At 40.3% G+C, this 27,719-nt stretch overlaps 1 protein-coding gene across 2 annotated transcripts in view; it reads left to right on the forward strand.

Moving 5' to 3' along the window:
* LOC126326755 (deubiquitinase DESI2) overlaps positions 1–27,719 on the forward strand; it is a 142,605-nt gene that overhangs the window by 59,613 nt on the left and 55,273 nt on the right. For both annotated transcript variants that reach the window (XM_049995788.1, XM_049995787.1), the window contains exon 2: positions 16,028–16,202. In XM_049995788.1, the coding sequence (XP_049851745.1) occupies positions 16,080–16,202 (123 nt within the window). In that variant the 5' untranslated portion in view covers positions 16,028–16,079. The remainder of the gene's footprint in view (positions 1–16,027; positions 16,203–27,719) is intronic.

Raw genomic sequence — 27,719 nt, forward strand, 5'->3', positions numbered from 1 at the left:
TTTTTTTAATTAATTAATTTATTTATTTATTTATTTTATTTTATTTTATTTTATTTTTTTCCCCTTCCGCGATGGACATTGCAGAACACTGACTGCAGTAAGCAAGATGCAGAGCATAATCTGGGCTGTCACCCATGACTTTCATTTTTCAGCTGCAAAGACCTGCATCATGTATTTCTGTTGTTCATGTATAGTACATCTTCATCTAGATATGTACCTTGATGGCCAGTCCCTCAATGTGGTGGGCTCTCATTGTTTTCTGGGACTGTTCTTTGATGCCCAGTTGACATGGCTTCCCCATCTTCATCAACCAAAGTGGACAAGTTGGTTGCACCTCAGTATTCTTCAATGCCTCAGCAACACCAGCTGTGCAGTGTGGACCGCTCTGCTCTGATACGGCTCACACAGCAGTGGTCCAGGCCTGTCTAGATTATGGGAGTTCACATACGGCTCGGCATCACCTTCAACATTACAGATACTTTATCTGAATCATCATTGTAGGGTACGATAGGCAACTGGCACCTTTTGAACTAGCCACATGCTCAGCCTCCTAGTGCAGGCTGGGGTTCGACCACTGCGGTTTTTGCGTCAACAACAATTGATCGCTCAAGTTATGTTTCTGCTGCTCCCTGGAGCACCTGAGCTACCATCTCTTCTTTCCAGATAAGGAGGTCCACATTCCACAACAGTGACCCAGATCTGGGGTTTCAAATGACTCTGCATCTAGTCCTTATTTTCTGAACTCCATCTTTTCCCTCTGCCACCTCTTCTCCCTGTCCGCTCATGTACACCTCCGTGGTGCACCCTTCGTCCACAGTTCTGTCTATATATACCACAAGGTCTGAAAGATGTCGCTCAACTTGAGGCCATTTCTTCTCCATTTTCTCAATGTTTCAGGGTTCAGAAGTAGTCTGTACTGATGGCTCGATGGTTGCCAGTCATTCTGGCTTTGCTAGTGTTTATGTGGAATATGATCAACTCTGCTCCTTTCTAGATGACTGCAGTGTTTTCACTTTAGAGTTGGTAGCGATCTCTCATGCTATTGACTATATCTGTTCCTGCACCAGTGATTCCTTCCTCATCTGCAATGACTTTTTGAGCAGTTTACAAGATTTTGACCAGTTTTACCCTCACACGATTATCCAGTATACCTTTGTCGCCCATGAGCAATGTAGACACTCATGGTCTTTGTCTGAACCACAGCTCATGTTGAGATCTGGGGGAATGAACTTACTGACAGGTGGGTCAAAATGGCTCCTGGCAAGCTGCCTCTTGAAATCAGTATTATGGAGGTGGACCTTCGATTGGTATTATAGCATCAGGTTCTAAGGATTTGGAATATGGAATGGCTCACTCCGACTTTGCTGGACGAACTACAGACAATAAAAAGAGACAAAATTTGTGCAGGTCCTCCATGTGGACCTCTCGCAAGGACTCCATTTTCCTTTGTTGGCTCTGCATCGGTCATGCTCAACTGAGTCATAGTCATCGTCATCTCCTCTGTCACAAGGACCTGCCCCACTGTGACTGTGGTTCACATTTTGTTGTGCTATCCTATCCTAGCCAACCTGTGACAAATATTTAATCTCCATGACTCGATACGCGTGGTAGAAGCAAACGATGCCTCAGCAGCTGACCTTGTATTAAGGTATATTCGTGAAGGGTGCTTTTACCCCACTCTCTAAGGGAAGGTGCCTCAGCCTTGTTGGCCCAGCAAGGAGCTGGCAGAATGCCCTGTTGCCTTTTCTGCTCTGCCCCCAATGAGCAGCAGCCGTCTGGGCTTGGAACTCTTCCCCAGACTTCACCCTGCCCGCTGTTTTGCTCTTCTTCCTCCACCTTGCCTTATTTGTTTGACTTGGTGTCCGTCCTCTGTTTTCCTGTGCTTCTCTCGCTCTGTTAGTGTCACTAGTATTTTCTGGGTATTGATGGGTGGGGTGCCTCTGACAAGTGGTGAGGGATATGTGCCCCATCACACTTGCTGCATTCGGGATCCTCCGGCTGTTCCCTGGATGGGGCACCTCGCATACCTTCCTTTTTTTCCCCTCCTTTCTTTTTTCTTGTTCCTTCAGCCAATATTGAGGTTTCCTTTCCTAGGTTTCGTGCTGTAGGCCCATCTTTAATGTGTAGTTTTGCTGACTTGCCTGTTCCAGGGGGGACTGGTGACCTCATAGTATGGTCCCTTTAATCAGTAAGCCAACCAATCAGTTGTATTCATCAAACAAATAACATTGATACTTACTGCAGAAACAGCTCTGTCCATGACTGTGGGACAAGATCTGGACTGCCAAGGAATAAAACTGCAATAAATTTCCTAAGGAGATTAACAAAATTGCTAAGTTTAACTTATTTAAAAAGGCAGTTAAAAAGTACCTGTTAAACAATATATTCTGTACATTGAACGATTGCTTGGATAGTAAAGAGTAGGACAATGGTGGAAAAATAACACAAGTGAATAATAATAGTGATGATGAAAAAACCACACATACACACGTACTGCTAAAGCCGTGCAGTGTATAATACTAATATCTTATCCTCTATCTGGACTCAGTATATCACTTTCTAAAGGGGGATGTTGACTCAGTTTTTTGGACTAGAATATCAGAAGTAGCAGCACACAAAATGTAAACTAAGTATCCTCACTGTAGTCCTGAAGCCAGATGATTGTGTGTGTAGCATTCCATTATGAAACCATGTGTGTATAGTGTGTGCAGTGACAAGAGTGTGAAACAAATGAACAGTGAACGTTTGATGTTTATAGTATGAAATTGTAAAATAGTATAGGGCTAAACAGAATGAGGGTAGCACCAGTTTTAAACAGACTGGCCTTGTATTCAGGAGGAAATTCTCCATACAAGCCAAGAAGTATGTGCCCATCATGGTTGGGACACAACAGTTTCCTGACCAGTTAACCATTGCCATGGCTGGGTGGTACCTGTGGGGAGAGTCCCCATTTGGAGTGGGTGGTATCATGCCGGATGATTCACACAAGAAACAGTGGCTGCAAGGCCCCAGCAGTCTCTTCGGATTGGAAAGATTATTACAGTCCAGAGAGATACGGCCCCATGACATTTCCTTCACTGGTTACACTGTGGGGAGGAATGAGCTAGATGTCTAAGAGGGAAACACTTCAGCTGGTACTTGGTAGGAGTTGTGGGGATAGTTTTACTGCAGCAAAATCATTATTTTTTTGTCAAAAACATTGAAGAAAAATTTGGGGAACTTCAGTCTGCAAAATAAAAATGTGAAATGGATTATTATTAATTAAAACTCCCTCTGCTGCCCAATCTACAGATCTTCAGGCATGTGATTGTCTAGATGACATTACTGTGACACACACTAAACTTCAGACATGGTCCAGGGAATCATCTCTCACAGAGATCTTATATCCCAAACAGATTAGAAGCTCTGCACTAACCTCCAACGGTGATGCATACATTTATATGCAAAAAGAGTTCCAAGGATAATCATAGGAATTTTATCTTAATCTATGAAGGAACGTTCTACCAGATAAAGTAAAGGTCATAGTGTGCAGGTGAGAGTTGAAACCATATGTCCCATTGCCTATGAGATGCTTCAGATGATTACACTTCGAGCATATGTCATCCCACTGCTTGGTGTACCCAAAGTGAAGCAACTGTGGACGATCAGTCCACATAGGTTGTCTTTGTTACTCTCCATGTTTGCCAGTGTACACAGTTATCAAGAAAGAACAGAAGATCCAGGAATACAAATCTATTGCCTGCCTATCATATAGTGAGATACTAAGGCACAGAACTAATATGAATTCCTACATCCTGCTGACATGACAATTAGTTACGCTTACATGACCATCCTTGCCCCCCCTCTCCCTCACAACCACCTTCACCAGACCAGATCCCCCACCACCCTCCCCTCCCATGGTTCCTACAGTACCTTCTTCAGGATCTACGTCCCACACTTAGCCAGAGAAATGTTGTTCTTCGGCAAGTGCTTGTGACAGAACTCCTTCTTGGGATCCCTCTCTCTAGCAATCCTCGGACTGGAGGCATGACACCAAATAATGGCTGAACCAGCCTTGGTCTCAGGAGCACCTACTTTTCATCTGTCCTCGCACTCAGTGCAGATAGCCGTTTGAGTGAACCTTGCCCACAAAATAGGAAAGCAAGAATAAGAATTAGGACAAGGCTCTTCTGTTGCCCCTGGAGTTCTCAGACCCCCCCCCCCCCCCCCCCCCAAATGCCATCAGATTCTGAACAGCTGTTTGTGGATCTGGTTCCATTCCCACTGGTGACATGCAGTGATCCTGTGGCGTGACTGGTCTTCGTGTCCCCTTTTCACTTAACCTTGCCAACAGTCGTGTGATTGTTCAATGCAATTGTAATAGGTACTACTGTCACCTGTCAGAACTACAATACCTTATTGCCTCTTCTTCAGTTTGCACTGCTCTCCAAGAAACAAGCTTCACTAATGACCATTCTCAAACACACTGTGGTTATTGTGCATTCTGTAGGAACTGTGCTGGTACCGAGAGGGCATCTGGAGGGGTCTGTACTTAGATTTGTATTGATGTCATCAGTGAATGGATTCCCCGTCGTACCTCATTGAAGGCAATAGCAGTGTGAGTCCAAAGAACCTCAGCAATGTTTACCTGCCTCCAGGCAGGCCACTTACTTATGTTGGAGTGACCACATTAACCCAACAATTCCCCCCTTTTCTCCCGCTTGGGGTCTTCGGTGCACACTAGTCCTTGTGGATTAGTACCATTACATCTGGTAGGGTCTTACTTATTGACCAGCTTCTCACAGATCATGAGCTGTGCATCCTCAGTGATGGTTCTCATACCCTCTCCAGTGCTGCCCATGGCACCTTTCCAGCTATCTTAAAACACAGTAAGAAGTAGTACTGGGAGCGCTGTGTCTCCTCGCTGGGGATTTATGCATCTTCATCTCAGGTGCGGGCCAGTCTCCATGGTCTTATGGGCAGTGAACAATCAACAGCTGTTCCAGGTCATGTCCTACAGAGTAATATTTGTACTGATTCATCAGTTCTTCCAGAATACCTTGTGATCCACTTTGCAACAGATAAGCATCCTCTTCTTATACAGCAACCTTTCTACTGCAGAAGCTACAAGTTGAAGATAACCCCATTATGTTTCACTTCCCACCAAGCTGAATCCTATAATGGGCACTTCACTGACGGGACCTACTTCAGGCTCGTGCCTTGTCCCACAACACAACCCCAGGCCGTGATGCAATTCACAGTCAGATTATCGAACACCTGAGTGTTCCCCGAAGGCAACATCTCCTCGGGGTCTTCAACCATCTTTGGCTCCACAGTGTGTTACCCTGCAATGGCAAGACAGCATAATTGTCCCAGTCCTTAAACCAGGCAATAACGCAACATCTCTCCATGGTTACCTGCCGATTAGCCTTGCCAACATACACTATAAGCTGTGATCTTATAGTGTTTTGCTTTTGCTCTTCATGGATATGCTGCCGGATTTGATCGTCTTCGCTACACGATATTTTTGTGATCCATCTGGCCGCCATCTTCAGGTGAGATTGCTGAATACACAATCACGCCAGAACTGAATGAACATCAAAAACGGCAGCTGCTTTATACGCCGGGTCCAGGCCACTGCACCTACGCGAGAAGCGGAAGAGCTGCCCCCTGTGAAGCAAAGAATTGCAGCGCCGCCGGTGGTAGAAACTGGCGAAAGTGATAAATCGCAAATTAAGATTTAGCGGGTCGAAAATCAGACTTGTCATTTTGTATCTGATAAAACAGCGTTCCATAGCTTGCTTAAAGGAAACCTTTTATCTCTATTGATAATGTCATCAGATAATCGTATGTCAATGGATTCCGTGAGCACACGATCCCAGTAATGAGAAGCCGGAGCAGTGATGTGCGTCTCTTCAAATGACATGTTATGCTCTTCATTGAAACAGTTTTTGGCGAGGGCAGATTTTTCAGGCTGGAACAAACTTGGATGATGCTCGTGTTCCATACATTGGTCATGAACAGTGCGAATAGTCTGTCCAATATAGGCATTTCCACAGTGACAGGGAATTTTATAAACTCCAGGCTTTCTCAATCCCAAATCATCTCTAACAGATCCAAATAGGACTCTAGTCATGGCCAAAGGCAAAAGGACACTTTTAATATCATATTTCCTCAGAATTCTAGAAATTTTTGAAGAGATACTTCCAGCTAAGGGTAGAAAAACAACTGATTTACTAGTATCTAGCGCTGCTTCTCTTAATGGTCCAAACTGAAAAGCACGATTAATTTGATAATCAGTAAATCCGTTGAGCTCGAAGACAGCCTTAAGATGATTCAGTTTCTGTGTCAAATTTTCTGAATCAGAAATGGCATAAGCTCTCTTGACTAATGTACGTAGAACTCCCATGTGCTGATGTGGTGGATGACAGCTCATACAATGAAGATAGCAGTCCATATGTGTGGGCTTATAGTATACACCATGTCCCAAGGTACAATTTTCTCTTTTGTGTACTAGAACATCCAAAAAAGGTAATTTTCCATCTTTTTCAATTTCCATTGATAATTTGATGCTTGGATGAAGACAGTTAAAATGATCTAATAACCGATTAACAGCTTCCATTTCATGTGGCCAAACTATGAAAATACCATCCACATATCTCCAAATACATGTAAGTTGAAGAGAAGTAGTCCTGAGTGTGATATCTTCAAAATCCTCCGTAAAAAGATTGGCGACATAGGGGAAAGAGGACTCCCCATAGCCACACCATCAGTTTTTTTTTTTTTTCCAAAAATATGTCATTAAATAAAAAATATGTCGATGTCAACACATGACGACACAGGGGCTCTTCCAAAGGTACCTGGGTGAAAAGAGAAACCGTATCAAAACTAACTATAAGGTCAGATGTTTCATTGCATAAAGACTTCAACCGCTGAATAAAATCAATCGAGTTGTATAAATGATGATTACATTTCCCAACGTAAGGGCTGAGGGCGGAAGCAAGATATTTGAGAACTAAGATTCTTATCTTCCCTCAGTGACCGAATGGCTTTCCTTTCACTGGAAGAAATATTACTCTGTTATCAGTGCGTGGTGAAGATGATAAGAAACTTCCTGTCTAACTTCCTCTGCCAAATCTTCAGGAAAGCGAGCAATGGCCTGCTCAACAGCATTAATAAAATCAGTAATAGACAGGTTCCTAGATGTAGGAAAAAAGCTCATACCTTTTTCCAAAACTGACAAAGTAGCATCATCCAGTTTTCTTGTCGGTTAAATTAATAACTGTCCAATGATGAGTAATGTTGTCAGATATGGATGGTTGTTGGCGAAGTTGAAAAAATTTCGGCGATTGTTCCTTAATTGTATTGTTCTACATAGAATCCAAATAGGCCCGCGAAGCTTCATCAGTGCACTTCCAGGATGCGGGAGACAGATGAAAGGGAGTTCTAAATGCAAGAAATACAATTCTTTGGATATCAGATCCAACCATTGACGTATGAAACGAATTCTCTCCCATACTAATGCAAAACTAGCACGTTTCTCGATCCTTTTTGCCATTTTAGTATCAATAAAATGAGAAAATTGAGCAAATTTGGGAAAAATACCTTCATCACAGCATCTCAATAAAGCTGCAGGGAAGGATGGTTTGCACACAAATTATGCTGCATTCTTTAATCTCATGGTCTTTTGTACTCCTGTCGCTGTTGTTTCTGGGAGGGGTGATCCACAACTGACAGTCTGCTTAGGTTGGAAACTCCAATCCAACAAGCTTTTTCTAAACGCCAACACTTTGTTGCAGCCTTTTTTGACTTGCATAAGGCATATGACACACTCTCGATGACTGGGGCTTAGGAAGCCACCTACTGATTTTTATTTCTCAGTATTTATTGCATTGATTGTTCAGGATTAGAGTCGACACCTCACTCAGCTACCCACATGCCTAAGAGAAAGGTGTCCCACAAGGCTGTGTATTGAGTATCACTGTCTTCCTTATCACCATCAAAGGGCTAGTGACCTCTTTTGGGCCACTGGTCACCCCCGTTTTATTTGCATTTTGTACAGCTCCCACTTGGTAACCTCTGCCGAATGCAAGCTTCACGAGTGCCATCTGCCAGGCCTCTGCTTAAGCTCTTTCCCGTGGTTTACAGCTGTGTCCTACAGAAATGCAACTCTTGTGTTATGCCATTATACCACGGTCCATCCTGACCAGGAACTCTTCTTTAGTACCTAGCATCTGCTCGTTGTAGCCCAGTCCCACACCTTGTGCCTCCTTTTTGATAAAAAAAAGCTGACTTGGCTGCCTGACATGTCACCTGAAGACTAGGTGCACGTGAAAGCTTAACCCTCTCTGCTTCCTTGCCCACACGTCTGGGAGTGTGAACCTTACCCATATTTACTGGGCCGTGGTTTCATTCCAGGTGGACTACAGTTGCCTGATTTATGGCTCAGCTGCTCTTCTCTCTTCAGATTTGGTGGTACCAGCTCGTGGTCTTCTGTGCAATTGCCATTCAACAATTCCCTGATCATCCCACGTATCCCATGGTCTTTACATACAAGGAGTGTCATCTTCCTGATTCCTGCCCTCGGTTGTGATTACCAGGTGGAGTGTGCCTCGCTTTCCTCTGCCAAGATTCCAGTCTCCCCTCACTGAATTGTTCATGCTGTGTTTTCTTGTGCACTCCTCCTTGTTTGGTGTCCAGGCCATGGATTAGGACCAATCTCTTCCAAGGTCCAAAAGTCTTAATTGCCCCAATGACCTTTTGGCATTTCTTTCATCCAGCTTTTCCAGAGTTCCAGGGTGCTACTGTCATTTACACCAATGGCTCTAAGACTGATCAGACAGATATGCTTTTACTTCTCCCGGCAGTGTGGAACGCGATTTGCTACCGGGAACATGTAGTGTGTTTATGGCAGAGCTGACAACTGGTAGCAGACCTTTCAATTTTATTAAATGAGCCTCCCTTGACTATGATTTAATATCTACTGACTGATTGAACATGAGCAGTTTCCAGGCTATTCACGGATGCTGTTCTTGCCACCCTTTGGTGCCCACTGTTCATGATGTTCTCACTGACCTTTGTCGGGCTGCATTGCTTACCCACCATTCACTTTGCCAACCCAATGTGTGAATTTGTGAGATCACATGAAATAACTGCTCACTCAGAAATGAAAGACGACATCTGGTTAGCTACTGCCCCACATAACAAAATCCTCACAATCAAGGAAGCTACTGCAGCATGGTGCTCTTCCTCCCACTTCTCCCAGAAGGAATCCACAGACCAGTATTGCCTCCACATCAGTCATACCATGTTAATGCATAGTTTGCTTTTGTGTAATGAGCCACTCCACTATTGCTGTTGTGATACACTCCTGGAAATGGAAAAAAGAACACATTGACACCGGTGTGTCAGACCCACCATACTTGCTCCGGACACTGCGAGAGGGCTGTACAAGCAATGATCACACGCACGGCACAGCGGACACACCAGGAACCACGGTGTTGGCCATCGAATGGCGCTAGCTGCGCAGCATTTGTGCACCACCGCCGTCAGTGTCAGCCAGTTTGCCGTGGCATACCGAGCTCCATCGCAGTCTTTAACACTGGTAGCATGCCACAACAGCGTGGACGTGAACCGTATGTGCCGTTGACGGACTTTGAGCGAGGGCGTATAGTGGGCATGCGGGAGGCCGGTTGGACGTACCGCCGAATTGCTCAACACATGGGGTGTGAGGTCTCCACAGTACATCGATGTTGTCGCCAGTGGTCGGCAGAAGGTGCACGTGCCAATCGACCTGGGACTGGACCGCAGCGACGCACGGATGCACGCCAAGACCGTAGGGTCCTACGCAGTGCCGTAGGGGACCGCACCGCCACTTCCCAGCAAATTAGGGACACTGTTGCTCCTGGGGTATCGCCGAGGACCATTCGCAACCGTCTCCATGAAGCTGGGATACGGTCCCGCACACCGTTAGGCCGTCTTCCGCTCACGCCCCAACATCGTGCAGCCCGCCTCCAGTGGTGTCGCGACAGGCGTGAATGGAGGGACGAATGGAGACGTGTCGTCTTCAGTGATGAGAGTCGCTTCTGCCTTGGTGCCAATGATGGTCGTATGCGTGTTTGGCGCGGTGCAGGTGAGCGCCACTATCAGGACTGCATACGACCGAGGCACACAGGGCCAACACCCGGCATCATGGTGTGGGGAGCGATCTCCTACACTGGCCGTACACCTCTGGTGATCGTTGAGGGGACACTGAATAGTGCACGGTACATCCAAACCGTCATCGAACCCATCGTTCTACCATTCCTAGACCGGCAAGGGAACTTGCTGTTCCAACAGGACAATGCACATCCGCATGTATCCCGTGCCACCCAACGTGCTCTAGAAGGTGTAAGTCAACTACCCTGGCCAGCAAGATCTCCGGATCTGTCCCCCATTGAGCATGTTTGGGACTGGATGAAGCGTCGTCTCACGCAGTCTGCACATCCAGCACGAACGCTGGTCCAGCTGAGGAGCCAGGTGGAAATGGCATGGCAAGCCGTTCCACAGGACTACATCCAGCATCTGTACGATCGTCTCCATGGGAGAATAGCAGCCTGCATTGCTGCGAAAGGTGGATATACACTGTACTAGTGCCGACATTGTGCTTGCTCTGTTGCCTGTGTCTATGTGCCTGTGGTTCTGTCAGTGTGATCATGTGATGTATCTGACCCCAGGAATGTGTCAATAAAGTTTCCCCTTCCTGGGACAATGAATTCATGGTGTTCTTATTTCAATTTCCAAGAGTGTATTACATAACAGTCAGTAATAATCTGAGAGAGGTGCCAGCAGGAAAAAAGAACATAAACTGTAGGCAAGCACTTGCTTTCAGAACCAACAACAGAAATTGGTTTACTGAACACCATTCACTCCTGATTATTGCTCAGTATGAGCCTGTTGTGTCGGAGAGAAGTTTTCTGTAAAAGAGTACGCCACTAAACTATAAAATTGGAAGTTAATGCAAATGATTCAGAAAATGTTACATGTAACTAAGTCCACAGGAGTTAGAAGTCCAGCTCGAGAGTGAAAGCATCCAAAAACTCCAACATGAACAAGAAAACGCCAACTACTGCTTGTTCATATTGAGTAGCACACAGGAACATGAAGAAAGAAAACCATTTTAATAAAGTACAGCATAAGGAACATTTCAAGCAACATCAGGGAAGTCGAAAGATAGCGTCTAAAATTTGGCCAATAAATTTCATGTTACAGGGAAATTTACCGACTGAAAACAGGGGGAGGTCGCAGCACTATCAAAGATAAGGAAGTTACACAAGCTGTAAAGAATGATATCAAAACACACAGGCTTAGAGAGAGCCACTATTCAAGGAAAATGTCCAGAAGAGGTTATTTACCATGTGAGCTGAATACAATCAGAATTTGGGAACAGTTCTGTAAAAAATGGGAATTGTCTGGCTTCCCTGCTTGCTCTTTATCGAAATGCAAACATATTTTTGTGCTCAACATGCAGGAAGATTGGTCTACTGAAATTCAAAAAGGAACAAGATCTGGACAAGAAGAATCAATTAATAACAAACCACAGGATGCACAAACTTCATGCATAAAAGTTCTATGCAGTAAAGGAGAGGAGAAAATCCTAATGCAGTTAAAGTATGTTTTGATATATAACAGAATCAGCCAATACCAAAGTTCTGCATAGGTGAAGTATTCTAATCAAGACAGGTTTGGGTATATAATTTTTGCGTTAGCTTCATTCTTTAGCACAGACAAAAGAAAATACTACTTTTTACATTTAGCTTGAAACAGGAGGACCAAAAGTACGTAAACAAGTAGCCTGTGCTTTTTGGGTTTTGCCAGCAACTTGAGGAATCCCAGCCAGAAAATGGTCCAAATGAAATTCATTTATTTCCTGGCCTCTATACGACTTAAACTAAAAGCCCTTGGCTGCCAAAGACTGGTCATATGTGTATGAGTTGCATTTGTGTGTATGGTGTGTGGGTTTTTTTTTTTTTTTTTTTTTTTTTTTTTTTTTTTTTTTTTTTTTTTTTTTTTTGCCCCCTTATGAAGGACTGCTTGGGATGAAAGATTTCTTTGACTGTGCTTTTGTTGTGCCTGCTGAGTCACTCAACATCACTGCTATATGATGAGTAGCAACTATCCTTTTCATAACATTGTCCTAAAAAAATACAATAATTATATGCATACTAATGACCTTCTTGGAAGAGAGTAGAAAATTTAATAAGCTGGAACATAATTTCCCTGTTCATGGTCACAGCTGCATGCCCTCAGACAGTGCGTTGGTAGAGTGGAAAGACCACTGAAAAATGAAGCTATTTTGCCAACTGCATACTATAAAGTGATGGAACAATATACATGCTTGCCATAGGTTCTGGAAGTCAGGGAATTTCAAACGCATCAGAGATATCAGAGAAATATCTGGTAAATTTGGAAAAAAGAAACTGGAAAAGTCTCATTGTATGTCTCAGTAGATGAAATGCTTTATTTACTGAGGTGTCATGCAACATCAGTGGCTGGGCGCAGCTGAGTACATGCACTGCTTTCCTACTCCTTCATTCTTATTGTTTATCTCCTTCCTGTCACTCCCCTCAGCTTGCAGTCAGTGCTGCCACCACTTCTTGCCACTAGCCTAGCAGCTGCTGAAGAGAGGCAGGGAGATGTGAGGACTGGTTTGTTTGGATCTGATTGTCAGAGAGGCAGACACAGCAGCCAGAGAAGGCGATCATGTGTGCATGAGTTGTATCAGAGTGATTGTGTGAATAAGTGTATGCTCTTGTTTTCTGACAAAACCTGTGGCTGAAAATTTAGGTGCAAGAGTGTGATTGGCTTTTCTACAAGGCTGTCTGTGGCCCAGCATTCAATTTTACGGTGAGTTGCTACCTATCCCCATTATTATTTATGCTCAAAGTATATGAACAAGTTACCTGTTTCGTGGATTGATCACCATAGTCTCATTTCATCAGCATGTTGTCTGTGGCTCATGAATAGCTGGCTACAAGAGTGGACTTTCACAACAGACCAAAACTGTTTCTGTGGGTATTTGTAATGGATCAGGGCTGCCGATCTGAAACCATTCAGTTCCCACTAAGTGTAGAGACCCTTCCTGTCGGATCTAGTCTCACTGATCTGCCTGCAGGCTAGTTCTATGGTTTATCCATGGACTCAGGACTGCAGTGCTCCTCAGCAGGCCAGAGGCCATGGGAGATGGATTTCACGAATTGCGACTGTCTCACTGCAAGGATTTTGTACTGTGTGGCATTCTATAGACATTTTATTTGTTGTAGTACATTTTGGCACTTCAAAAGTAGTTTATATGTTAGAAAGTATGGATGATAAGAATAAAATTGTGTCAGTCACTGGCAATTTGTACACTATATACTTATTTATTTCTCAACAGAAAAATCACACATTACCAGTAAAATAATAGATATAATACAGTGGGTAACAACCTATAATAACGAACATATAGAACCAAAATTTTATTGGTGGTCACCTACAGTGTAGGTGTATACAGTTCTTTCAAGAGGTCTACTTTTTTCTGTTATTTCTGAAATCAGTGAAAGTATTTTAAATCTGTCTTGTGACTCCAAGGAAATGTGTAGTTTTGTCACCAAATGTGTTTTGTTTTATTGAAATAAAATAACATCACTGGTCGTCATGAAGCACACATTGGCTTATTTTCTCCTTCTAGAAACAGTTCATTACAAAACATATTGATGTTAATACTTAAGATTTTTGCTCCCATCAGGAAATGCTTGCAAGGGTTTTTTTTTTTTTTTTTTTTTTTTCCACTGTCGTTTCTTGTGCCATAGCTGGAAAGACATATTATCAACTTATGTCTTAATTTATACTTGAGATCTCAAAATTTGTCAGGGAAAACTGCTAAAACTTGTCTGGAAATCGGGGAAATATCCGGGAATTTCACTCGGGAAACGGGTGTCAACCCTGAACATAGCATCATTGAGATACTAAATAAAGTTTGGGAAGAAAAGGATCTCAAGTCCATTGCACTGAAAGTCTTATGATCAAAACTTGTTCCAAAATAACTGCACAACGAGGAATGGTTTTTATAAAAAGTCAAAGAAGAAGGTATTGTTGTCAGTATTGGACACAGATGATTGAAGTTCTTTAGAGATTGAGGTACAGAAATCCAGAAACTGCTGCCAGGAAACGAGGAAGGCACCCACCTTATAAGAGAACAACATGGACAGCAAGTAAAAGAAAAAGTATGTCTTGGAACTTATAAGGTGTTTTAACAAACCAGAAGGAGCAGAAGAGTTTTGTACGGACATTATTGAAAGTGGTCAATAGATTTCCAGTTTATTATTGTTATAGCGAGTGTTCTGTTTTGTATCAGTAGCATTTGTTGCTATTTTGCACTTCTGCTTATCAAACATTTACTGGAAAGCGGGATATTAAAGTGTTATATTGTAGTATTTTATCATATTTCTTTGCAAAATGAATGATAAAATAGCTGCTTTGTTGTAATTGTAGATGAAAAAGAAACAGAAAAAAATTGCTTTGAATATGTATATTAACAAAACTTTTAAATTTCCTGTTTGCATTTATTGTATTTGAAAATAACTTTCAAACTTTTTCATCTACTCGGATATAAAAAAATGAAATTTTAGAAAAGTCAAGCACACAATCAGAATCATGCATACAAAAGTGGTGTAGATGTTAAATTATCTCTCTTTTTTACGTAATTCGTAGTTCAGTATGATACTTTACAAAATGTGTTTCCTGCAAACTTTAAGTTTTTGTGTCTATTGACTTCTGAGCAAACGCCACTCATATATTTCATAACTGTGACAGTGTAAGAGTTCGTGGCTTAGTGTAGTGCTTTTGCAAAGAACTGAAGTATTTATTATTTCTTTCCTACTGCATCTGCTGTGGCTAAATGTGTCTCATAAATTAGTTTGAACAGTGTGCACTATTTAGAGAATGGGAAAACTGCATTTTTTATGCACTTTAACACAGGGTTTGGTTTGCAAATACTCTTGAAAAAGTATGTATTTCTGGTTCAGACAACATTCTCTCATAAACCTGAAATTTTGTGGGATTTTCCCTGCCTTCCTTTTGGTTTGTTATCTGGCAGTAATTGTCTGAGAAGCAAAAATCTTCTTACCACATTTCACTTTTTCCTGCTGCTATCTTTTAGTACATGGTGTAAGACTGATGCTGTATTTTTGTTTACACTTGTGGCAATTTTTACTTTCCTGCTATGCCAGATGTGTTCAGAATGTTTAGGAAGTTTTTACCAATTTTGTTTTTAACACGTGTGGCAATGTTTATATCTACATCTAAGATTGTCAGTTCAGGAAATTGATACCGACCAAGACGGAAGTAAATTTGTCGTAAAAGGTACCGACATTGTCACTAGGTGGTCTTATATACACATAAAGTAATTAATTTTTGGTTGATGTCAATCTCCTTGTTTGTATTTAGTAGCTGACACTTTTCACTAGTTATAATCAGATCCTGCCTATCTTTAAAATGTTCACTATTTATGATACAGATGCACAGTCCACCATTCTTTATGGTAATTCTACAGTAGCAGCTCGTCCTTTCATGTGGTGGTAATGCTACATGGTGTACTTCAGCATCACTACATCAGTGCTTTGTAATACATACCACTGTGCTGTTGAAAGGCTGTAATTCAGCTTCAAGGCACCATATTTCTTGTAGTCTTTGTCCTTACAATTTTTATTTTTTTCATGTTACTGATGAGTGAACCCTCCAATGTAGTACATTCTGTCTTCTATGTACCTGGTCCTGAAATCCCTATACGGGTTGAGACATTTTTAAACAGGGGAACCTTTTATTGTGATCTATTATGAAGAGTTAAAGCTGTGAGACGTAAATTGGTCTTGATTTTATTTGCCACTTATCTCTGAATTCCATTTGTACACAAAAATGATGTTCCCGATTATGACAAGGATGTTGATGCATGTAAAAATGTTTTGAGACTATGAATATTTTCCAAAAAGTATGACTACTGTTGATCTCTTCATGACTACTTCTCTTACAGGATCTTCTCGATAATGAAGAGTGTGTTGAAAAAGACACGAAATTCTGGTTGAATGTTTTCCTCGGGTCTGAGTTGTAACTTACCATTTCCCAGCTGCCTGGGATATCCAACAGAAGCTGAAGAACTTATTCCAAGGATGGCTCGAGAGCCAGTCATCTTGAATGTTTATGACATGGTAAGAAGTTGTAGACTTGTTTCTTAAATTATAACCAATAAGGAAAAATCATTATTTATTTTTATTTTCTCGTACCAGTCACTTTCATTTCTTTTGTTTAATTTAACATAAACACATTTCAAGGATGTCCTGCCCAACTTTAGGTGTTGTGCATACAGAAAATTATTGTTTAAAAATAAATTGTCTTAAATTAGATTAACATATAACTTTTTGTTTACTGTTCACTGCTGGAGGGGTATTTGGAGGGAGGGGCAGGAGTTGGCCAGAAACTGATGTCCAGTGATGTCTTCTGCCAGTGTGGAACTCACTCTCATTGTTTATTTATTATGATGGACAGCGCAGCCTCTGTGGGGTGGAGATAGTTTTGTATCAGTTCTTATGTTGCAAATTTGTGTGATACATTTTTTTATATGACAGTTATTCATCCTCAGTACACTTGCGGAGCTGTTGTGTAACATTACACTATTGTACTATTTATTTTGTCATTGTTTATGGACATAACTCACTGCATAAATGTTTCTATATACATGTAAACTCTGTACACTTAATAAAATATGGCAGTCTTGTTACATGTGAATGAGTGTAGACTATTGAATTTTACAGTGATTTTTGTTATACTGTCAGTCTGGTGGTCCCATGTTTCACATTGGCACGTCTTAAATCTGTTTCATTAGATTAGGCTTAAAACTGCTGAAGACTTGAGTTTTTTTAACTCTGTTATCACATTAAGAATATTCTCTCCATATTTTGTATTATGAACACTTCCATTTCTTCTGTGATATTCATTCTTTAACTTTTTCTGAGTTTGTGCAAAATTTCAAGATTATTTTCAATTTTGGAAGGATGGTATGTGTCTTTAATATATGTTGCTACCACTAATATGTTACATTTATCCAGTTTGTTGCAGTCTCTATGGTTTTTAAATTGAGTTCTGAAATTTCTGCCTGTTTGGCCTATAGGGCAGTTTTATCTCAAATGAAACAGGTCAAGAGTGAACTATTGTAAAGTTTGCTGAAATACATATATGTTGAAGTTCCACATGATACCTCTTCAAAACTACAATATTTTGATTTTCTGATGATTTGTTAAAGTGTTACAGACCACTATAAATTGAAAAATTGTAATAAAGAAACGAAAAGTGATAGCAATTTGATTTTATTTTCAATAAATACTTTGTTCCCAATACTATGAGATATGATCAATACATGCACACTTCTGAGCTTTTTCTTTTTAGCCATGATGATAGCCATGTGAAAGCACTAGCAGGAGCATGAGGTGTTGTATCTTGCAGCTCATATATGCTGTGAAAATTTTTGAGTTTTTGTGACTTCCAAAATTATGTTTTGAAAATAAAAATAGTCACAGGATGCTAACTGTCGTGAGAAATGATAAAGTGGAAGTACTGCTGTCAGTTTTGACGTTAACACATGACACATGAAATAGTTAAACTGTCAAAATATTTGTACGTAAATTGTTTAGAAATTATTTCCTCCAAAACCCCTCTTAAATGTTATGAAAATTTCATGATATGTTAGTTGATCATTGTACTCAAGGAATGTAACAATCAGAGTGTGCAGTACTTGTCTGTACAAAATTTGAGAAATTTTTTAGGTAGACCTAGCTTTACTTCAAAGGTCAAAAAATTGTGGACATTTTAAATTGACCACTGATTTTAAGCAAATGTCATGTAAAACTGGTATTTCTGAATCAAAATATTTATTTACAACATAAGTGGCAAAACAATTTATAATTTTGTTTGAAAACATATTATAGCAAAAATGAGGTGCATAGAATATTTATGCCACATTTTCTTTTTATGGTGTTATTCACAAATTATTATTGTCTTCTGTCATGTTTTTACTTCTTTGTGACTTTCCATGAAATCTTCTCATTGACTTTGTATAGTCGAGCTGAATTTGCACACGGACAATGATAATCTAACAAGAGCAGTATTTGGAAATTAGAACTGCACACAGATCTTATGATGATAGCCATGTGAAAGCACTAGCAGGAGCATGAGGTGTTGTATCTTGCAGCTCATGAGAGACACTTATCATCTGTCTCACCCACCACTGATTGTCCTGCCCACAGCGAAATAAATGGCTCACTACAGTCTTCTAATGTATACTGTGGTCTCTGTGTTGCACACACAATAACAGGATGTGTATCGTGGAGAACCATTCCTGCAATGTATGTGCCACTGTGGTATGCAATCCAGTAGTGACTTGATTGAATTCCTACCACAGGCTTCATAGCAGACCACTCTTCTCTCTTGGTGTGCAATCCAGTAGTGACTTGATTGAATTCCTACCACAGGCTTCATAGCAGACCACTCTTCTCTCTTTTGTAAACAGAATTCCCTTAATTTACTTTCACTCAGAATTAAGAGTCTCATGTTTGTTACTAGTGTGGATATGGTGTGAACAAATTCAGTAGCATCTCTTACATTATCAACAGCTTCATGCTGGATATTAAATCTTGATGTCTACAGAGACCTATAGCAATTTTTTCTCTTAATTCCTGTACTACACAGTTGACCAAGCTCATAAAGCTGAAAGCAGTTTTTAAAATGAGATGCTGCACTATCAGTCACATACACATGCTAAGGAAATGCATTGCCTCGTGATTCTTTGTTGTTGTTGTTATCGTCGTCTTCAGTGCAGAGATTGGTTTGGTGCAGTTCTCCATGCTACTCTGTCCTGTGCAAGCTTCTTCATCTCAAAGTAACATCCTTTGGAATCTGCTTAGTTTATTCATCTCGTGGTCTCCCTATATGATTTTTACTTTCCACACTGCCCTCCAATACTAAACTGATGATTCCTCGAAGCCCCAGAACATGTCAAATCAACCAATCCCTTTTTCTAGTTAAATTGTGCTGCAAATTCCTCTTCTCCCCAATTCTATTCAGTACCTCCTCATTAGTTATATGATTTACCTATCTAATCTCCACCATTCTTCTGTAGCACCACATTTCAAAAGCATCTATTCTCTTTTTGTCTAAACTATATATCGTCCATGTTTCACTTCCATACATGGCTACACTACATACAAATACGTTCAGAAAAGACTTCCTGACTCTTGAATCTATACTTTTGTGTTAACAAATTTCTCTTCTTCATAAACACTTTACTTGCCATTGTCAGACAACATTTTATATCCTCTCTACTTCAACCATCGTCAGTCATTTTTCTCCCCAAATAGCAAAACTCATCTACTATTTTAAGTGTCTCACTTCCTAATCTAATTCCCCCAGCATCAGCTGATTTAATATGACTACATTCCGTTATCCTCATTTTGCTTTTGTTGATGTTCATCTTATATCCTCCTTTCAAGACACCGCCCATTCTGTTCAACTGCTCTTCCAGGTCCTTTGCTGCCTCTGACAGAATTACGATGTCATCAGCAAACTTCAAGGTTTCTATTTCTTCTCCGTGGATTTTAATTCCTACTCTGAATTTTTCATTTGTTTCCTTTACTGCTTGCTCAGTACACAGATTGAATAAAATTGGAGGTAGGCTACAACCCTGTCTCACTCCCTTCTCAACCGTTACTTCCCATTCATGCCCCTCGACTCTAACAATTGCCATCTGGTTTCTGTACAGATTTAAATAGTCTTTTGTGTCCTTTATTTTACCCCTGCCACCTTCAGAATTTGAAAGAGAGCATTCCATTCAACGAGAGCATTCCATTCAACATTGTCAAAAGCCTTCTCCAAGTCTACAAATGCTAGAAATAAAGGTTTACCTCTCTTTAATCTATGTCCTAAGATAAGTCTTATGGACAGTGTTGCCTCATGTGGTCCAACATTTCTACGGAATCCAAACTGATCCTCCCCAAGGTCAGCTTCTACCAGTTTTTCTGTTCGCCTATAAATAATTAGTGTTGGTATTTTGCAGCCATGACTTATTAAACTGATAATTTAGTAATTTTCACACCTGTCAACACCTTTTTTCTGTGGGGTTGGAATTGTTATATTCTTCTTGAAGTCTGAGGGTATTTCGTCTGTCTCATACATCTCGCTCACCAGATGGTAGAGTTTTGTCAGGGCTGACTCTCCCAAGGCTATCAGTAGTTCTAATGGAATGTAGTTTACTCCCAGGGATTTGTTTCAACTTAGATCTTTCAGTGCCCTGTCAAATTCTTTACGCAAAATTCTGCCAGGCCACTTCCACTTTCATTCCTACCCCCTTTCCATATTCCCCTTCTACTTTTCCTTCTCTTCCTTTTCCTACAATCGAATACCAGTCCCCCATGACTATTAAATCTTCATCTCCCTTCAGTGTCTGAATAATTTCTTTTATCTCATCATACATTTCATCATACATTTCTTCAATTTCATCATCATCTACAGAGCTAGTTGGCTTATAAACTTGTACTACTGTAGTAGGTGTGGGCTTCGTGTCTATCTTGGCCACAATAATGCATTCACTATGCTGTTTGTAGTAGCTTACCTGCACTCCTATTTTTTTTAATTCATTATTAAACGTACTCCTGCATTACCCCTATTTGATTTTGTATTTATAACTCTATATTCACCTGACCAGTGTCTTGTTCCTCCGGCCACTGAAATTCAGTAATTACCACTATATGTAATTTTAACCTAGCCATTCCCCTTTTTAAATTTTCTAATGTACCTGCCCAATTAAGGGATCTGATATTCCATGCTCCGATCCATAGGGTGCCAGTTTTGTTTTTCCTAATAACGGCGTCCTCCTGAGTGGTCCCTGCCCAGATATCCGAATGGAGGACTATTTTACCTCTGGAATATTTTATCCAAGAGGGTGCCATCATCATTTAACCATACAGTAGAGCTGCATGTCCTTGCAAAAAATTACAGCTGTAGTTTCCCCTTGCTTTCAGTCGTTCGCAGTGCGAGCAGAGCAAGGCCGTTTTGGTTAATGTTACAAGGCCAGATCAGTCAATCATCCAGGTTGTTTGTTGCCCCCTGCAACTACTGAAAAGGCTGCTCCCCCTCTTCAGAAACCACGATTGTCTGGCCTCTCAACAGATACCCCTCCATTGTGGTTGCACTTCCGATACGGCTATCTGTATCATTGAAGCATACAAGACTCCCCACCAACAGCAAGGTTTACGGTTTGTGATTTTTTTTTTGGGGGGGGGGGGGGGGCTAGATGTTATGTCATCAATTATCAGTCTGACAGCGTAACATGCATGTGCAGTGTCCTGAATGGGATCATCACTGACAGTAGCCAAACCGTGTAATGTTTCAAGGAAATGGGCAACACACATGAAATAGATGCCTGTTATGTGTACCAGTGGTAGCTTTAAATTTCATTCTGCAAAGCAACAGACCAGATGTCAGAAAATTCAAAATGAAGAACCAATGTGTCAGTATTCTGGGATGTCGCTGATTTTACTACTGCTATGACTTGTCTCTGAATCCTCTGGATATGGTGGTGAGCTGTTTCTTTCATAATTAATGCCTAACCTCTGTAACAAACTTCTCTTGCTCTATGGTCTTCTTCACCAACTCTCCTCCCTCCCACAGGTTATGTCATTGTCAGTATCCTGAAGGTGTAATGCTTCAACAGTCACCACTTCAGCAGCAGGGCACATGGTACACTCCTGAAACCAACATTTATCTTGTGCCTCTTGACATATACACAGTAGTGTCAGGTCCATCTCTGTGCTCTTCTTTCCTGTGATACTGCTTATGGTGAAACAAAGAAGTTTCAAATTAGTGCAGTAAATACATTTCATTGGCTGGCATTTTACCCATTTTGGTCGTAAGGAGTAGAATTTTGAGAGACTAATTTTTAAATTCAGGTTCTTCTCTTTCAGTAGGAGATATGCTTCTGTTATTGATCTTGTCATATATCTTTTTACCTTTTTAATGTTTTCACCATTTTTACTAACATAAAACATCAGTGTGGATAGGACTTTGCCTGCTGCAATCTTTGTCATCATTTAGATAATATTCCAGAGCAAAATTAAGCATATCATCTTGCAACGGACGCCCACAGTAAGAATCTGTGCATGCCCAAATACCTTTCTCATCCTTTGTTTTATGAGCTTTTCAATCAAATAATGTGAGGAAGGGGGTATGTATTTCTGTATCTGCTGCTTAGAGTAACTACCTGGTATCAGTGTCGGTAACTGTACTTCCTCAGTATGGGTGGCCGCTGAGATAGCAGTATTTAGGTTTCAAAACTACACACCGCATTTTGTGCACATATCACTATCTTCAGGTTCGGCTCCAAGTGCATCTACATTATACACTTAACAAAGTTTTGAAGACGTTGCTTGTGCAAAATTTGTTTCAATTCTTCTCCTTTTCTTTTTACATACTGTTTTCTTCTTGTGTGTCCTACCTTACCTGCACATTTGATTGGGGATATAGGGGCTACAGCAGAAATGTTAACATTCAATGCATCAACAGCTCACACTCAGGAATATAAGCATCTGCACTGTCTTCTTCAGTTTCACATCCGGGTGATGGTGATTGTTCAAGTGGGTTATCACTAAATTTTTTTTCGTAGTGAGTGTAGGAATTGCTGCACGATGGATGAGATGCTAATACCTTTACTCGAGGACAAAGATATTTCTGCAGTGCCTCTGACAGATATGCAACAACTGTGAAGTGTTTTTCACTTTTGTTAAACACCACCTTCTTGTTTCTTTTTTCATAGTCCATACACCTCAGCCTTTCAGTACTGTATTTCCTCACTGACATTGTATCTAACAAAGAGTTCAAACCACACACAAAACTCTATGCAGAATGGTTTATGTGCGAGTTATCACTTGTTCATTAGAAACAGAAGAGAACTGGAAACACTGTTGCCAACTTGCATATTTTAATCTAGAAATTCAGTGATGTGAACTATCCAGAATGTTGAAAAATTTTTGACGCTCTGCTCAGCAAATTATTGCACACTGTGTTTGCACTGACTACTAACATATTAACCAAACAATACTTTGTGTAATTCTGAAAAGTTTTTGGATGGGGGTTTTTGAGTAAATAATTCATAATAATTCATAAAAACTCAATTTTTTTACGTTTTTAGTAATAAATATTTATATAATACAGATAGCTGGAGCAGAGAAGATACTGTTTATAATTACATCAGTAGTATCTGGCAATATGACAGAAAAGATAATGTTCTGTGAATTTCCAAAGTAGAAAAAAAATCATTGTAAGTGGAAAAAATAACTTAAATTTTGTATTTTCATCATAAATTTCTAAGTTAAAGGTTGCCCATAAGTGTGGCGGAGTCAACTAAATTTCAGCACACTAAGAGGGAGCTTTAACGCAAAACATCTGCCAGGTCTACAGTGCTTTTGGTTTATTAGTTATATATATTTTCTCTACTTTTTAAGAGTTGTTTACAAAATTTCCTTTTTGCAAAGGGCTGTACCACTTACAAAAAAATAAGATAAAATGAAAATATTTTACCACTTAACACTTATGATATAGAGGTCTAATATATATTTTTCCCAGAGAAATTCATGACCACAAGTTGACATGACCTGTATGATTTGAGATGAAATCACCCTATACGATATTTGTTGCATTGGCTGATAATTTTGTAAATGCCAAATACATCAAGATCTGTATCTGGCAGTTTTATACAGTGAACAAACTTCATACTTTGGTTGTTGATGCTGTGTTTTTGCATGTGTTTTTGAAAAGCCTTGCTAATTTGCCAGACATTATACCAAAATATGGCAATCAATTTTCTATATTTATTTGCATACTGTGATACTGTGAGTTGTGTATGTAGTTTGATCTTGTTCATTCAGTTCTTTTTTAGCTGTTGTGACATTGTATGAATGAGTGAAGGATCATATGCATAGTTTATTGTGACATTTAGTGTTTCTATTTCTTGTTGGAGTTCTATATGTTGAAGTGGAAATTTTCAGGCCCTGTATAGCATTAATCTGTGTGAAGATTTTTTAGGGGAAGCGGGATGCGTAGAGAAGTTGGGTATAATGGTGTGTGTAGGTTTTCTGTAAACACAGCATCCACATAGCCTGTGGTAATCACAATAAACAAACAACATGACAGCTCCACACTAGCAGAAGACACACTGGGCATCAATTTCTGGCCAACCACTGCCCCCCCCCCCCCCCCCTCTCAGATGCTCCAACATCCTCTACAGCAGTGATCACTAAATTGCTTTAAGACAATTTATTTTTAAGCAACAATTTTCTTTGTGCATAAATGCCTAAAGGTGGGCAGAAGATGCTCGAAATGCGCGTTATGTTAAATACAAAACAAATAAAAGTGACTGGTAGCAGAAAATACAAATAAATAATTATTCCACACGCTCACAGTTCCCAAATGAAGCCAATATGGCCACAATTAATAATGAGGATAAATTATTTAGACTTTGCTTTGTGAGATGCAGCAACTGATTTATCATGTGCATTTTCACCCCTTTTCTAGCAAAATTTGAGCAAAATGTGAGAGGTGCATTAATTTATTTGGCTATGATGCCTTCAGTGTCGCAATATTTGGCTCTTAACAGTATATTAGATAACTTTGTAAGAAATGCGTTTTTTTAATCAAAGATGATATTTTTGATTCCCTTCTGTTCTTAAATCATCAGGTTTTTCCTATCCCACAAAAAAGTTTTTTTTTTCAAACAGGTATCCTATGATTACTAACCCAGCTGCTACATGTAATTATGTGTGGCTGTGACTGGTTGTCTGACCATTTTATTGAGCTGATATTTGGGGCTCTAAATCTGAAGCTTTATATGTACAGTGAAAGCTTTATCAGTAGTAAAATGCACCACTGATACTAATAATTGGCAGTGTAATGAGTCTTAGCCTCCAAAAGGAGACTGAATTATGCCATATATTCAAGTTGTTGTAATGGCTAGAAAATTATAGTTACTGTCACAGTTAAGCATAATTAGCTATTACACTCTGAGTCCAGTTGTGTTTATTTGTAATGGGTAGCAAATTATAATGTGGACACAGCTTCAGTTCTTCAGCTGTCTGTTCCTGTATTAGACAATCTGGTATCCACATATGATGATTTTCCTGATACCCTCCTGTGTATATTCTTGTAGATATCTGTTAGTCCAATTTCAGGATTACAGTGAATACTGTTAATTTTATGGAAGCTCACTGTTTATGGTCTGAATTTGAAGAGTACTTTATTTGGCAAGTTGTTCATCAAACTTCTGAAAACTCATCTGGTGCCTGTGTGAAAAGCAACTGCTGACAGCTTGAGTAATTTGCTTAAGTTCTATACTACAGTATTATCAAAGAATAATCTTACATAGAGGACCTCTCCATTTATTAAAAGAAAGAAATCACAGTTTTTTTCCTATAAAAAGTCTTTCTGTATCTGGGGAAACTGTTTAAGAAGACAAATTGCCCAGAATTACTAAAAATTGTGTGCTATCAGGTAATGTAAGGTACATAATCTTGTTGTAAAGAAAAAGGCATGGTAGTCACTGATAACAGTGTGAGAATTATGTCACATCGATCATTATCTAGTAATGAGGCAATATGCAGCAATCATGTTGTACACATAAGAAAAGATTCTATAGGATAAATTTTAAATCATGTATAGAGTGCCTTAGGGTAATTGATAGGTGATGGTATGTTTGATCCAAGAAATTTTACAAGACACATTATTTGTTGGATGAATAACTGAGGACTCTATTCCCTTCAGTGGACCAGTTGGACAAAACTGAGGCAGGTGTCCAGGATCTTCTTCTGCAGTATCATTTGATTTATTGAATGATAGCACAGGAGGTGCATGTTCTTAAAACTGTTTTTCAAGTGAGTAATGAAATCCTAAACTCTGATTGGAATGTATACCGCAGAGATAGGCTGGACAGTGAAGGGGGAGGCGTGTTTATAGCGATAAGAAGTGCAATAGTATCGAAGGAAATTGACGGAGATTCGAATTGTGAAATGATTTGGGTGAAGGTCATGGTTAAAGCAGGCTCAGACATGGTAATTGGATGTCTCTATAGGCCCCCGGGCTCAGCAGCTGTTGTGGCTCAGCACCTGAAGAATAATTTGGAAAATATTTTGAGTAGATTTCCTCACCATGTTATAGTTATGGGTGGAGATTTTAATTTGCCGGATATAGACTGGGAGACTCAAACATTCATAACGGGTGGCAGGGACAAAGAATCCAGTGAAATATTTTTAAGTGCTTTATCTGAAAACTACTTTGAGCAGTTAAACAGAAAACCGACTCGTGGCGATAACATATTAGACCTTCTGGTGGCAAACAGACCCGAACTATTTGAATCAGTTAATGCAGAACAGGGAATCAGCGATCATAAAGCGGTTACTGCATTGATGATTTCAGCCGTAAATAGAAATATTAAAAAAGGTAGGAAGATTTTTCTGTTTAGCAAAAGTGACAAAAAGCAGATTACTGAGTACCTGACGGCTCAACACAAAAGTTTTGTCTCAAGTGCAGATAGTGTTGAGGATCAGTGGACAAAGTTCAAAACAATATGCGTTAGATGAGTATGTGCCAAGCAAGATCGTAAGAGATGGGAAAGAGCCACCGTGGTACAACAACCGAGTTAGAAAACTGCTGCGGAAGCAAAGGGAACTTCACAGCAAACATAAACATAGCCAAAGCCTTGCAGACAAACAAAAATTACGAGAAGCGAAATGTAGTATGAGGAGGGCTATGCGAGAAGCTTTCAATGAATTCGAAAGTAAAGTTCTATGTACTGACTTGGCAGAAAATCCTAAGAAATTTTGGTCCTATGTCAAAGCGGTAGGTGGATCAAAACAAAATGTCCAGACACTCTGTGACCAAAATGGTACTGAAACAGAGGATGACAGACTAAAGGCCGAAATACTAAATGTCTTCTTCCAAAGCTGTTTCACAGAGGAAGACTGCACTGTGCTTCCTTCTCTAGATTGTCGCACAGTTGACAAAATGGTAGATATCGAAGTAGACGACAGGGATAGAGAGACAATTAAAATCGCTCAAAAGAGGAAAGGCCACTGGTCCTGATGGGATACCAGTTCGATTTTACACAGGGTACGCGAAGGAACTTGCCCCCCTTCTTGCAGCGGTGTACCGTAGGTCTCTAGAAGAGGGAAGCGTTCCAAAGGATTGGAAAAGGGCACAGATCATCCCCGTTTTCAAGAAGGGACGTCGAACAGATGTGCAGAACTATAGACCTATATCTCTAACGTCGATCAGTTGTAGAATTTTGGAACACGTATTATGTTAGAGTATAATGTCTTTTCTGGAGACTAGAAATCTACTCTGTAGGAATCAACATGGGTTTCGAAAAAGACGGTCGTGTGAAACCCAGCTCGCGCTATTCGTCCACGAGACTCAGAGGGCCGTAAACACGGGTTCACAGGTAGATGCCGTGTTTATTGACTTCCGCAAGGCGTTTGACACAGTTCCCCACAGTCGTTTAATGAACAAAGTAAGAGCATACGGACTATCAGATCAGTTGTGTGATTGGATTGAGGAGTTCCTAGATAACAGAACGCAGCATGTCATTCTCAATGGAGAGAAGTCTTCCGAAGTAAGAGTGATTTCAGGTGTGC

Source organism: Schistocerca gregaria, chromosome 2 (assembly GCF_023897955.1).
Source record: "Schistocerca gregaria isolate iqSchGreg1 chromosome 2, iqSchGreg1.2, whole genome shotgun sequence".
NCBI classification, from domain to species: domain Eukaryota; kingdom Metazoa; phylum Arthropoda; class Insecta; order Orthoptera; family Acrididae; genus Schistocerca; species Schistocerca gregaria.